At 38.0% G+C, this 12,500-nt stretch overlaps 1 protein-coding gene across 1 annotated transcript in view; it reads right to left on the minus strand.

Annotated features, from left to right (window-relative positions):
- Positions 1 to 12,500, minus strand: part of LOC137996920 (glutathione S-transferase 3, mitochondrial-like) — a 37,273-nt gene that overhangs the window by 22,150 nt on the left and 2,623 nt on the right. The window contains exons 2-3 of the mRNA XM_068842562.1: positions 8,727 to 8,791; positions 7,365 to 7,422 (exon numbers count right to left, since the gene is read on the minus strand). Of these exons, the coding sequence (XP_068698663.1) occupies positions 7,365 to 7,422; positions 8,727 to 8,791 (123 nt within the window). The remainder of the gene's footprint in view (positions 1 to 7,364; positions 7,423 to 8,726; positions 8,792 to 12,500) is intronic.

A 12,500-nucleotide genomic window follows, 5' to 3' on the forward strand; every position in this document is an offset into this window, starting at 1 on the left:
TCTTTTGCATCAATGTCTGCAAATGCAGATTATTTATAGTGATTTTTTTTATATTTTTAGGTGGGTATACAGTTGGTGCAATGCCCCAGATTAAAATCTCTTTTTCTCTACAAAGGCAGAGTAATCAATCAGTTGTTCCCTTCTGTACAAATGCACTTGTCAAGGAAACACAGTATTTGTACTTTACTTAGATGTTTGCAACTTGCTTCAGAGCCAGTTTTTGAAAACTTACATGTAGGTTTCTGAGGCTATTCTTAAACTGTTGTAGCCCTTTACTGTGATTTATGTCCCAAAGCATTCTGGGGATATTTCAATCCTGCCAACATTTTGTGACACATCCAAATTTTTAAGTGTAGAACTGTCATCACAGGTATAATCAAGTATTATTCCCAATGACTATGGATGTATTAGGTGCCGGGTATGTACTAAAAGGCATGGTTCGATCTCTGAATCATCACTTCACAGTGGGGCCTATAAACAGATAACACTCATTGGGCTATATATTGATGATATGTGTGTTTCTGTAAAAAGAGTTTACAGATTCGTTGCAGAATTCTTTGCATAAACCCTGTAATGGTTGTGTTTTTTGCCATATTTAAAAAGACTGCAATTGTAAGTGAACAATACTGTAAGTACCAACTTCAGTCATGTGGCAATCCCTATTCAGCAAGATGCAAGCAAGATGGTAAGTACAAGAACATAACTTGATAGCCACTATTGCAATCAAATTCAGGCATTTATAAAACCGTGCACAAAGACACCAACTACTCTCTCTGTGAACATTTTTATGCAAAGAAATTTCACAATAATGCAAAACCTTTCCAGGAAGAACCTCTCAGACTGATAAATCTACATGTTACCTCTCTGCAGTTTAGAGACAGATATTCCTAGTAATGATAATACTATGAATATTGGACACTGTGACAAAAAGCTCTGCTATAGCTTTTGTATGGTATTTGTTTTTCTGTGTCTTCAAGCCCTGCAGTGATTGGAAGTCGGATACCAATTACGAGGCTATTGTTGAATGTGGAAGTGCAATTTTTGAGGACATTTGGTTTAAAAAGAGAAATGCAAAAGTTAGTGACACTGCCCCATGCTCCTTAACATATATGGTGGTTTAATATTGATGTAAAGTTTTGCTTTAAGTAGCAAAAATGAGAACCCTTGTGTGTGATTCATCTTCTAGTGTATTAGTCCTTAACAGATTCATTGCTCAAAATATGGTTACAAAACACTAGGATTTTTGTTTTATCTACCAGTGTCACTCCAGAGCAAAAGAGAATGTTCCAGACTTCAAGTTTATCAGCAGATTAACCTTGTTTAGTCCTTGCACCGTTTGTAAAACAAACGCTTGACTGGAATCGTGTCTTCATCCTCAACAAAATTCTTCCCGGCAGCAATGCGGGAAACACGTCAGAGGACCACCCATTTAACCCGTGAGAGTTCGGTCCAGAAATATGGTGTAGTTCACAACACACTGACCTGAATTGGCTCTCTCGCGTTTACAAAGGAGAGTTACGAAGTTATTAGAGGCAAAGTCACTAACCTTATTTAAACAAACACTGTTGAGTAGATATTGAAGAGGCGAATGATGGAATCTTCCAAAAACATTACTTTCAAGTATGACAGCCCAAAAAAAATGTCATAACTGACATTGTCTCAGTAAAAGACCATCCATTAAAATATGCGTATTTCATGCAAAACACTTATCTGTGGCTCTCTTGTTCACAAAGTGAGATAACAAAGTTATTAGAGGCAAAGTCACTAACATTAAACAACACTGTTTTGAAGATATTTTCAAGAGGCAATGATGATATCTTCACAAAACATGACACTTTCAATTAATGACAGCCAAAAAAAAAAATGTTATAACTGACATTGTCGTCAGTTAAAAGACCATCCATAAATGTAAGTCTTTCATGGAAACAACTTATCTTATCTACTCACTCCTTCCAAGAGACATGATGTAGCAAAATTATGTAAACGTCAATTATTGTCAGTCATATAAATAACTATAGACGATATTAAAAGAATAATCAAAATGTATCAAAATACAGACCTTAAAAAATGTCATTACTGACATTATCTCAGCAAAAGTGATGGTTACACTCCCCAAATTTGAAAAGAGAACACTCATCGGTTTTTAAAAAAACACTTATATTTACAATGTAATACCACGTGTCTGTTTATGTTACAAACTATTAGTGGTGTTGTGCTTCGATAGCACGTTGGATAATACCCTATATTAATCAACGTTCTGTTTGCTTTAGCACTGTGCCACAGTTCTGAAAACAAAGATTTAATAGACAGGAAGCCCCCCCCTCCAACCAAATCAAATGTTGAAACAAACTACTCAAAAAAGCAAATCAACTTTTTCCCCATCACTGATTTGCAAGAAGATATCTATAGTTTTTCTTTCTATTTCATGCAAGACGGTTACGTTAGTGTTTCTTCGGCAATTTTAACCAGTGGTAAAAGCTACGTTAGTGTTGTGAGTTTCTAATACCCATCGTAATTTTACTTGCGATTTCGTTACCATGGGACACAAGTGTTATTGAACTTTAATAATTGTTCAAAAATCTTCTTATATTCAACGTTCCGTTTTACTTTACAATGTTACCACCAATCTAACAAAAGTATCACGTACAACCAGAACTCCCCCTCCCACCAAATCAAGCCAATGATTAAAAACTACCTCAAACACCAAAACCCTCCTTTTTCCCATCCTTGATTTGGAGGGAAGGGTATGTCTTAATTTTGTAGCCTGAAATTAGCTTACAATTTGCTTCCTATTGCCTAAGCAGTATCAGACATGACCGTTGTAAAGTGTTTATAATTGTTTACAAGTATTTGTCACAAAATTAATAATTAAAACCTACTTCACAAGCTAATTGCTCAACAAAATAATGGAACAGACCTCTTGATCTCCCAATATTAACGATAAACATTCCAAGCAAACCACCAAAAATCCTCCATTTTCCCCATCCTTCAGTTGGCGACACAGCGGTCTTAATCATTGATTCCTTTTGTTCTAGTTTACGCGAGCACTATAGCCTTCCAAGAACAAAAAACTTACATTTTTCTACTGCTATGAATCTTTCATTATGCTATAAGACCTTAATTCATTTGTTAGGAGTTTACATGATCGTGGAAAAACCCATTCAAAACAATAAAAATTGATGTTTTCAAACATGTTTTTCCGCTACTATGAAGATTTCGCCTATACGTAGTCTCTTAGGCTTGTCACGCGTTCCTCCCCACAAACGGGGAGGAACGCCGTGACAAGCCTAAGAACGTCTGCATGGGAGGCTAGGTAGACAAGTTGTTACAAATGAGTTACAACCACATTATTTTCCCTCATATCAACGTCAATCTTTCTCAACAGCACAAATGACCCGCCGAGCAAAAGGGCTACATTTTCACAGTGTGAGCTACCTTGCCAAAAAAGTTAGCCTCTCCAACAACCCTTCAATGCCCGCAATTCGTCACCGTCCATTCCTAAGCAAAATTAATCGCCAGTGTGTGTAGTCAAATGGCGTTGACTTTTGCGACGACTAAAGAAATTGCCACACACTCTGTTCATCTCCTAGGGTACCAGATGACGCTCACACAATACTCAACCAATTGCGGTCAAGAAACATGAAAAAATTCCTTTGTCGGCAGAGGCTACTTTTTCGCACCACAGCTGAGCAAAATCGCGGTGGTTTCATGTTGAAGTAAATGCCCACAACCTCCCCCCCCCCACCTCAGTGCCCTTTTCTCCCTTGCGTATGGATATTTCCCATGGTAATATTAGTCTCATGAACGGTCCGGACACACACACACCACACTCAATTTCTCCCGGACAAGGGTAGTTTACCACTATTCTCCCTGCAACCCGCAACCTATTATTTAAGGTATTCACGCTCACTTCAATTCTCATCATGTCTTCTTCGTCTTTATATCTTTCACAAGTTGAAGTAACTCAACATCTCCCTCTTTCCTGTACAAATTTGTTGTTGATACACTTCTCAACCTTCCAACGCCATTCAACATAAATTTTACTAAACCAATAATCCTGCGTAAACGCCTTAAGGCTGTCTTCTTGTTATGGACAGAATGCACAAGCAAAATTAAACTGGAAAAAATTGCAGGCCATAGCTTACAGCATGGGCCTTTAACTGAGTAAGATGTAAAAATATCAATCATCAACCAGGGTGTTTGTTAAAGCCGGGACGCCAGGACCGCTTTACTCTGCTATTTTTATTTTTGTCCTGGCTATTTTACGCGCAGGTTGTTACAAGGATTATTCCACATGAAGAGAATAATCAACTGGATATTTGTATTTTATTATTTAATATTTTCTAAACCCAAATCGTGCTTTATTTCTCTGTTTACTGGGTATTGTAGTTGTACCACAATTTGCGTATATGTACGTGTAGCTGATTTGGAGTTAGACCTGGACAAGATGGGTTATCAAGTAACAGAAAACACATTGATTGGCCGCCGGCCCTGCTTTCGTCATTAGGGAGTTTAAGCAAAATTGCTACGGCGGGCTCTAATACGGCTGCCAGAAGTAACTTTCTTGCAAAATGCTTACAAATTCAAAAAATTTCCTGGGGGTGGCCCCCCTTACCCCCTAGTGGGAGGGGGACGACCCCCATCCCCCACTATTCGGAACTTGGCACAGACATTGCCAGATGGCGGCAGGAGCCGCCATCCTGGTCCTTGCTATAAGTTCAAATTGTCCCTGCTATTAAAATTCATAACAAACAACGACCCTGTCAACGAACAATACACGTGTAATTTTACCACATTTCATTGGCTGTCACAAAAATGTTGCATGGATCCATAACAGGCTTGCGGAATATGAGTCTATGTAATAAATTGGTGACATTGATTGGGGAAACACATTCAGAGAATAATTTTTATAGCGACGCGGGTAGCAAACTAAAAACTGATTGGATCAAAACAACTCACAGCACACTGCCAAACTAATTCCATACCTCCCGTGTAAATATCCCATGAGCATAAAATATCCTTGGATACAACCCACACCATTCCACCTACAGAGCAACGAACACCTAGATAAAAAAAAAAAAATCTCAAATTAACAAGAAAGCTCTCTATAAGATAGATGTGAATTCTGAAAATCTGTGCCGCTATGATATGGTCGGTTGCAACTCTTTGTTGCCCAGAAGCTACAATCTCCTGGGTGTCCAGTTGTTGAAAAGCTGATTGCACTAATCAAATAATCATAATCAACCAAAAGTTTGAGCTTTTCATGTCCAAAAAGCCTCTAACAAGCTAATTTTATGCAATAATAATTATGGATGAAGGCTTACCGAAACATTTACATGTATGATCGGTAACTCAACTGAAAGAAAAGTTTCCACTAAATCCAGGATCACCTAATTCTAAATCAGACTTTGACCAACTGGGCCCTGGACACAAATTATTGTCAATACACCTTTCCCCACAGCTAAATCTATTAAATTTCTATAAAGCAAATGTTCTTGTCCTCATCTCCTCTCAAAACAATGTTGAGTTATTCCCATTAATAATATTGCTTTGGGTGGGAAGGGGAAAGCAGTATATACATGTACATGTCTACCTTATACCAAAATGGCCACTGTTTTAAATTTCTTCCGTTTGCTTGCCTTGCAACTTTAATAGCCCTTGTTGCCTCATTCAAGGTTAAATACAAGTATTCTTTTGAATTCTAAGTTTAAGAAACAAGGCAACAAGAGCTAAGTTCCAAGCAAACAAAAGAAGCTAAAAGAGTGGGCCTTTGTTCAGGGGCACCCAACGTCAATTTTCGGAAAATATCTGTTCGGAAGACAATTTGAGATCTAGAATTTTCGGAACATTTGTTGTAAAATTTCTTGCTTGCCTGCCTGTCCTAGGATTTTTGAATATCTAAAAAATTAATGGTATAATTGCCCATTTTTAACGGGTTTTACCCTAAAAATGCCTTTTTTCTGGCTGAAATTTTCGAAAAGGTAAGTTTTGATCCCTATAATTTTCGGATCACTAGACTTTCAGCTAGGAAATCTGAACAGATGAAAAATTTTTAGGGAATACAAATATGCCTTTATCTACCATTTAATTAACAATGCTATGTTTAAGGGCCCACTGACATATTTTTTGGGGTGCGTTGCTAAGGATGTAATGGTCAAGTAACTTGAGAGAATTAGGCATTATTTTGGTCAGTTTCCAACTTTTGTATGCAAATGACCCTAAATATGGCATCATCATGCCACCCCCATGGTCCAGTGACCAATAAAAGAAAACTCTAAATTGTCTCCGTGCTACGCTATTTGGTTATTTAATCGATGGTTTGATAATTTGTATTCGTTTTTGCATCCAGCCAAGCATGGTTTTCTTTTATTTTGCAAAATGCTCTTTTTAAAGGCATAAACGATACGGAAATAGCCATAACTTTTTCAAAAAAGATGATTTGAAAAAAATCAATGCTTAGCTATAATTTATTCTGTATTTGGGGGCAAACGTGCCATGCAAAAAAAAATTAATTCAAAGAAGTCAGTTCGTTAACGCATGCGCAGTTGATCTGAGAACGAGCGTGAGGAAGGGCGAGGAAAAACCCTCGATGGAAACAAGAGTTTGTGCGGTGACTTTTGCTTGTGAGTGGGTTTTCTTGTCAGCTCATGATATGATGACGTTACTTAACAGAAGTAACATTTCACTTCCTTAGCAACGCGCCAAAAATCCGTCTGTGTTCCCTTAAGTGGTTTTGAACTATATTCTTGTTGGGTGCCCCTGTTTGTTGTACGTGTAGTTATTGTTCAAAAGGACAAATTTTGATTTCTATCCAGAATTGCACACAAAATTATTGAAGAGATTGTTTGATTTTAGCTGAATTCTTGCCAGTTTGCTTCAGATATAGAGCAACTTCCCTAAAGAGAGAGACAAGTTTGAATAAGGAAATTTTCATGTTTTATGACAAGCAGTAGCCCAACGATTCTGTTTGCTGTTTCATGTAAATATGATGCTAAACAAGTCTCTATTCTGACGAGTCACTTTGACCTTATTCTGTAGATTTTTGTTACTTTAAATACACTTTCAGATACAGCTGAAGCTATGTTGCAGGTTTACTGTGAACCGTTTGTAACGAGATAGGACACAGCTCTTTACAACCTCTAACTTCATTGGATCTCTTTAGAAGGCAGCTCTATTGTTTTTAGGGTCAGGGTCCACTGTTGATTGGTTGTTTGTTTTGGTCCACTGTTTTCTGAGCCAATCCTGAGAGCCTTTGTAATAGCTGCGTAATGACCCCTTTAAACACGTGGTTTTTGATCACATGAAAATGGCTACACATGGCTTAAGACATCTACACCATACTTTCAGTTTGCATGTAACCTTACAGGATGTTCCAAGCCTCCAAGCAGGAGCAGATACAAGAACATGGGATAATTTTCTACCCTGCAAACAAGACACAAAAAAACATCTGACCACAGAGGCTAAGAGTTTTGGAGCCTGCCATTTTTCTATGCTTTCTTGTCAAGAGCCAGAAAGAAGATACGAGGTTGACTAGGTTACAGAACATATACCACAGCTTATTCTCAAGGCAGTTTGAACTTTCCCTATTGTTCTGGAAGAAGATGTTTCACAGTCAATCCTCGATTTGTAATACAACAATCATGACTTAGACTTACACTGTAGATGAATAGATAATTATAATACTTGAAAGTAAGAACGATCCTTGCACTTACATACGTATCTGGTCAAATTAAGCAATTGCGTCTTATAAAAACCTGAAAAATCAGGTATATTCAAAAGGATTCGAATCAAGGAACTCTGTGACACAAGTGAAGTGTACGCTCTACCGACTGAGTTATGAAGGTACTCATTGGGAACAGGTCAATCGCTTGGGCTCATGTATTCCCGTGAAAAGACTCAATGAAGTAAAATGCTCCCAAAAATTAATGCTTAAATAAGAAGTGCGGGTTATAGACATCCAGATACAAGAAACAGGCACTTCAAGTATAAACTGAGACATGGTGAAACATAGGGCTGTAAGTGCAATAATTATTATTATCAGTCTACACAATAGGGAAATGCTTAAATCAATTAATACCTACATGTATTTAGCTCCCCCAATCTTCAAGTACATGTAAAATAAATTTATTGTCTGGCGTTAGCCAGAGTGAAATCTACAAGTCTCTCTCTCTCAGACCAGCTTTGATTAATGACTTCAAAATAGAGTATTGCGCTGAAATCGGCTGAGGCTGATGAAGAGAGGCACACTTCTGCCAAAACTCCTGACTAATTTCCCAGGATTCTTAAAGAAATAATTTTATACTAAGAATGTGCTTGATCTTGCCGTTTATTTACATTGTAGCCATAATTTATTACTTTGTAACAATTCAGTGAGTTATTTATATACATTGTTAACTGTAAAGCTTCGGCTGTGTACCAAACGTATGAGGAGAGTGACCTCAAGCCATCTACATATCAAGGATAAGAGAGTGGCACACTGGACTTCAAAGATTCGTTTTAAAAATTTTGAAATGAGAAGTGGTGTTAGAATAAAAGCTGGTTATTTTTTTTACCACTGTCACCGGCCTGGTGAACACCATACCACAGTAGTAATGAAGGCGAAAAAACTACATGGAAATGGAACACCCACAAACCAAGCCGAAGCTCAACAGGTCGATGCACAGCTGAACTTAGTAGAAAGGTATCTTAGGCCGATACTAACTTACGAACGAAGGTGATAAACTTACGTGTTCAAATGCGCTCTGAGGTAGCAGTTGAATATTGGCTCCTTGTCATCGTACATCTTTGGGTACTGTGCACAAAAGAAACAGAGGATATATTAATTTCATGGCTGTGTGAAGATATGAAATAATTTCTCTTCGAATACTGCCCTCACTCATGAAATATTTTTCAACACGAGAAGATAAACGGCCACATAATGACGATAATGTTCTGTTTATTATATAAACACCAATCAAATACCACAACATTTCACTTTAATATTTTTTGTACTCCTAATTTAGAACAATGTCGTGATTCATTATGTAACAATGATAGCAATGTGGTATTTTTCACGTGGAGATACAGTGTATCATGTTATTTTCAAATGTGAAGATACCGGTATCATGTATTCATGCAAAAGCTCACCTGGTACACTGTATTTCAATGTTGTTTATCTAATAAAACATGTATGTGACGTACTATACATGTAAGTGCAGCATATTTCATTGTCTTATTGAAAGAATTTCTTTTTTGCCAGAGCGAGTCAGCCTTTGAGGATGACCAAGTGCCTGAGGCATTTACCAAACCTTAACCATGTTTTGAAGATGTTAATTAAACACCGTTTCAAAGTGTTTTCTTTTTAAACATGTATACCAAATTTTGGAGACTACAAATTTAGCACAGATCAAAGCATGTATTGAAACTCACCTGAATCTAACGTAAAAGCCATTTTGTGTGACTGATTTTCATTTTGTTAAATCCAGGTTAATTAAACATGTCTTGTTGGTGTGAATGGCGTACATGTACATGTATTAGTCTAATCTGAGATCTGACGTCATTTCAGGAAAGATCAAATTAATTGAATCCCAAATTCACCGGTAGTCCATCATTTTACACTCGGAGTTCTTGAAATTTCAAATTTTTATCCTCTCCCCCTAAAGGAGAAAGTATTTTTTTGAGAACATACTTTGTACTTGGCATGATGCAACCACTAGTCACCCTAAAGGCATGGCATTTAACATGGCATCAAGTACTAACTGTGGCAAAAAGTTATGGTTATCCTGACCACTCTTAGAGCTTCCTTCACACTTTCCCTCATAAGAGTGGCAATTACAGATTTAATCAGGGAGTTTAAGCAAGGACAATGGCAACAACAAGAACGTCACTCCAAAATTATAACTTAGTGCTATCGTGAGTGTTTTGTAAATATTCCATCTTGTTTACCATGTACCATGTACCATGGCAAACTATACTGTAACTGGATGGGTATGAACGACTTTAAAGTAAACATAGAAAATGAATGGTTCATTGTTATATGCTCACATTATCATCAAAACCTAAAATATGGTGATTTGACATTGTTGTTTTGTGCGGTACGGCAAAGAAATGCACAAATTTTGTGCTGCACATGCAGCATAAGTACCGGTACATGTATTTTTTCCTTTTTCAACCATTGTGGAATTGTCATTGTCATAGCCATCACCTTTGCTCGGACTCCCTATCGACTAACATAAGACGACATGACTACCGGTACATGTTATCACTGAAGGATGGTTCAGGGCTGAGTGGATCAACAACATCTACCAGCATGTTCCCTTTAACCCTTCTCCTCTTACTATTGATCTCAGACATCCACTGACAACAGCTTTTTTCAGCCCACTTCACGGACCATTGATTTCAGTCTGCGCTTCAAACATTCTCAGAGATGTATCCAGAGTGCGTCATTGCGTCCTGAGACGCACTCGTTTTCCTTTTGGACGCATAGAATATGGCACAAAGGGTCCAATTGGACGCAGAAAAAAAAATCGAATGTTTATGCAAATTACGAACGCCAGGAAAAACATGCGAACGGCATATTTCACAAGGAAATTGAACATTCCCATTTCTCACAACAGAGAAATGATTGAGTTCTTTAAATTTCAAGGTTAGCTGCTATTTTCGGATTTTTGTAGTCGAATAATTTCATTTTGTCAACCATAATATCCGGCTTCAGAAGTTGAGTTTTGAATTCGCACGTGTTGCGTGACATGATCAGAGCTGTTTTTTAGGTGAGACAATCGGCGACACTTTCGATCTGCCGGCAGTGATAATAAAACATTTCAGTCGAAGTTCAGTTTGTTGCATGCTTTCCAAGTGAATTTCAAGCAACAGTTCGCTTATCGTGAGCGAAATAACAGAGAATCCAAAGGCAAAGTATGTTAAATTTTTGTTTTGTGCGACTCTGTTGATATTAGGGAACTTAAGCAACGACAACGGCGACGGCAACGAGAACGTCACAAATGTGCATATTTAGTGGGCAAAAACAATAGCTTTGCACGCCCTGCACGTGCGTTTTTCACTTTTGTCCATTTCTTTGCCGTCGTCAGCAAAACAGCAACGTGAAATAGTCAAATTTTAGGTTTTAAGGAGAACGTCAGCACTTAACGCTAAAGTTTCATTTTCTCCCCTAAATTAAGCGCCGTTCCGACCAATGTCATTTTTGAGGAACTACCACACCCTTGTCACATAAGAAGGGTTGACATGTTTACAAAGTGATCACAATGACGCGAATTTATATTTTGAGATGACGTTCTCGGTGCCGTCGCCGTCGTCGTTGCTTAAGTTCCCTATTAATTCCGGGCGCGCACGTGTCATCGTCTCGGTTCTTTGCACGTAACTTGTCTGTTTTGCAAATTATGCAACTTTTCTTCGGAGTTAGTGTTATAATTAACGTGTTGAACATGAAACTTGAATGTATTCAATCGCTTGGTTATTAACATTGGCCATGGCAAAGTCACGGCCGCACGAGCCGACGATGAACTGCGTATCGATCGCTTACATTTGTTTACTCTTTTGTTCCTAAATTACACCTCAAGCGTAGTTAAAATAAATGATGCTCTTTTACGGAAAATTGAGATTCAGTTCTGTTTTTTTTTAGCAACTGGAGCCAACAGTTCCTACAGCATACCGATTGCTCGAGACATTTTCAATGTGATCGATGGAGCTTTGACAGCCCATACATTTTGATCGATGACTCAACACGCACAACAGTTTTAAAGAACTTGATCATTTTAAGTACATATTCGTTGGGAGGGATAAGACTTTATTTTTGTGCAATTAGAAATCTGAAAGGGTACTGCAGCAGCAATTAAGAGGCAATAGATCGCATATTAATTCTTGAATATTAATTAGCTGGACCCCCAAAATTTTGCAATGGACCCCAAATTTTTCAAAAAGGGGTCCAGAGGACCCCCAAATTTGAAAACCTGGATACATCTCTGCATTCTGACCAGAGAACGCGCAAATTATTTTCACATTCACCACACCGCAAATGACTGAGACTAAACAAAGACAAGGCAACAAAAGAAAGACAAAGGGAGAGCTCATAAATACTAATGAGCATTTTTGCGTATGTGTTGACGCGCGCGCATCCGCGTTTTTTGACGCGTTTACGCCTTTTGCGTATGCGCCTTTTTTGCGTATATTTTGGTTCGCTTATCTCCGAGCTGCACTGTACGTCTGAGTTCAATAGTAAGAATGACACTTACAAACGCAAGATCGTTTCATTCATTAATGGGTTAAAAGATTAACATAGAAAGGTTCAGACAGAAAGGGTCCCAGTAAAATTTAGAGTGGGTGCATGTCATCATTTTTGAGAAACTGTGGCCAAACTACCACTGCATGTGTAGAGGCCAAAACACAGGGCCAGGGCAGGGCCAGGGCCAGCTCGGGGCCGTCTCCTTTTTTTTAACTTTTTGTTATTATTCCCTTTGCTGTTATTTTCAAATGATCAGGATTTGCTCTTCCTTTATGGTGGAAAT

The sequence above is a fragment of the Montipora foliosa genome, chromosome 3 (genome assembly GCF_036669935.1).
Source record: "Montipora foliosa isolate CH-2021 chromosome 3, ASM3666993v2, whole genome shotgun sequence".
NCBI lineage: Eukaryota > Metazoa > Cnidaria > Anthozoa > Scleractinia > Acroporidae > Montipora > Montipora foliosa.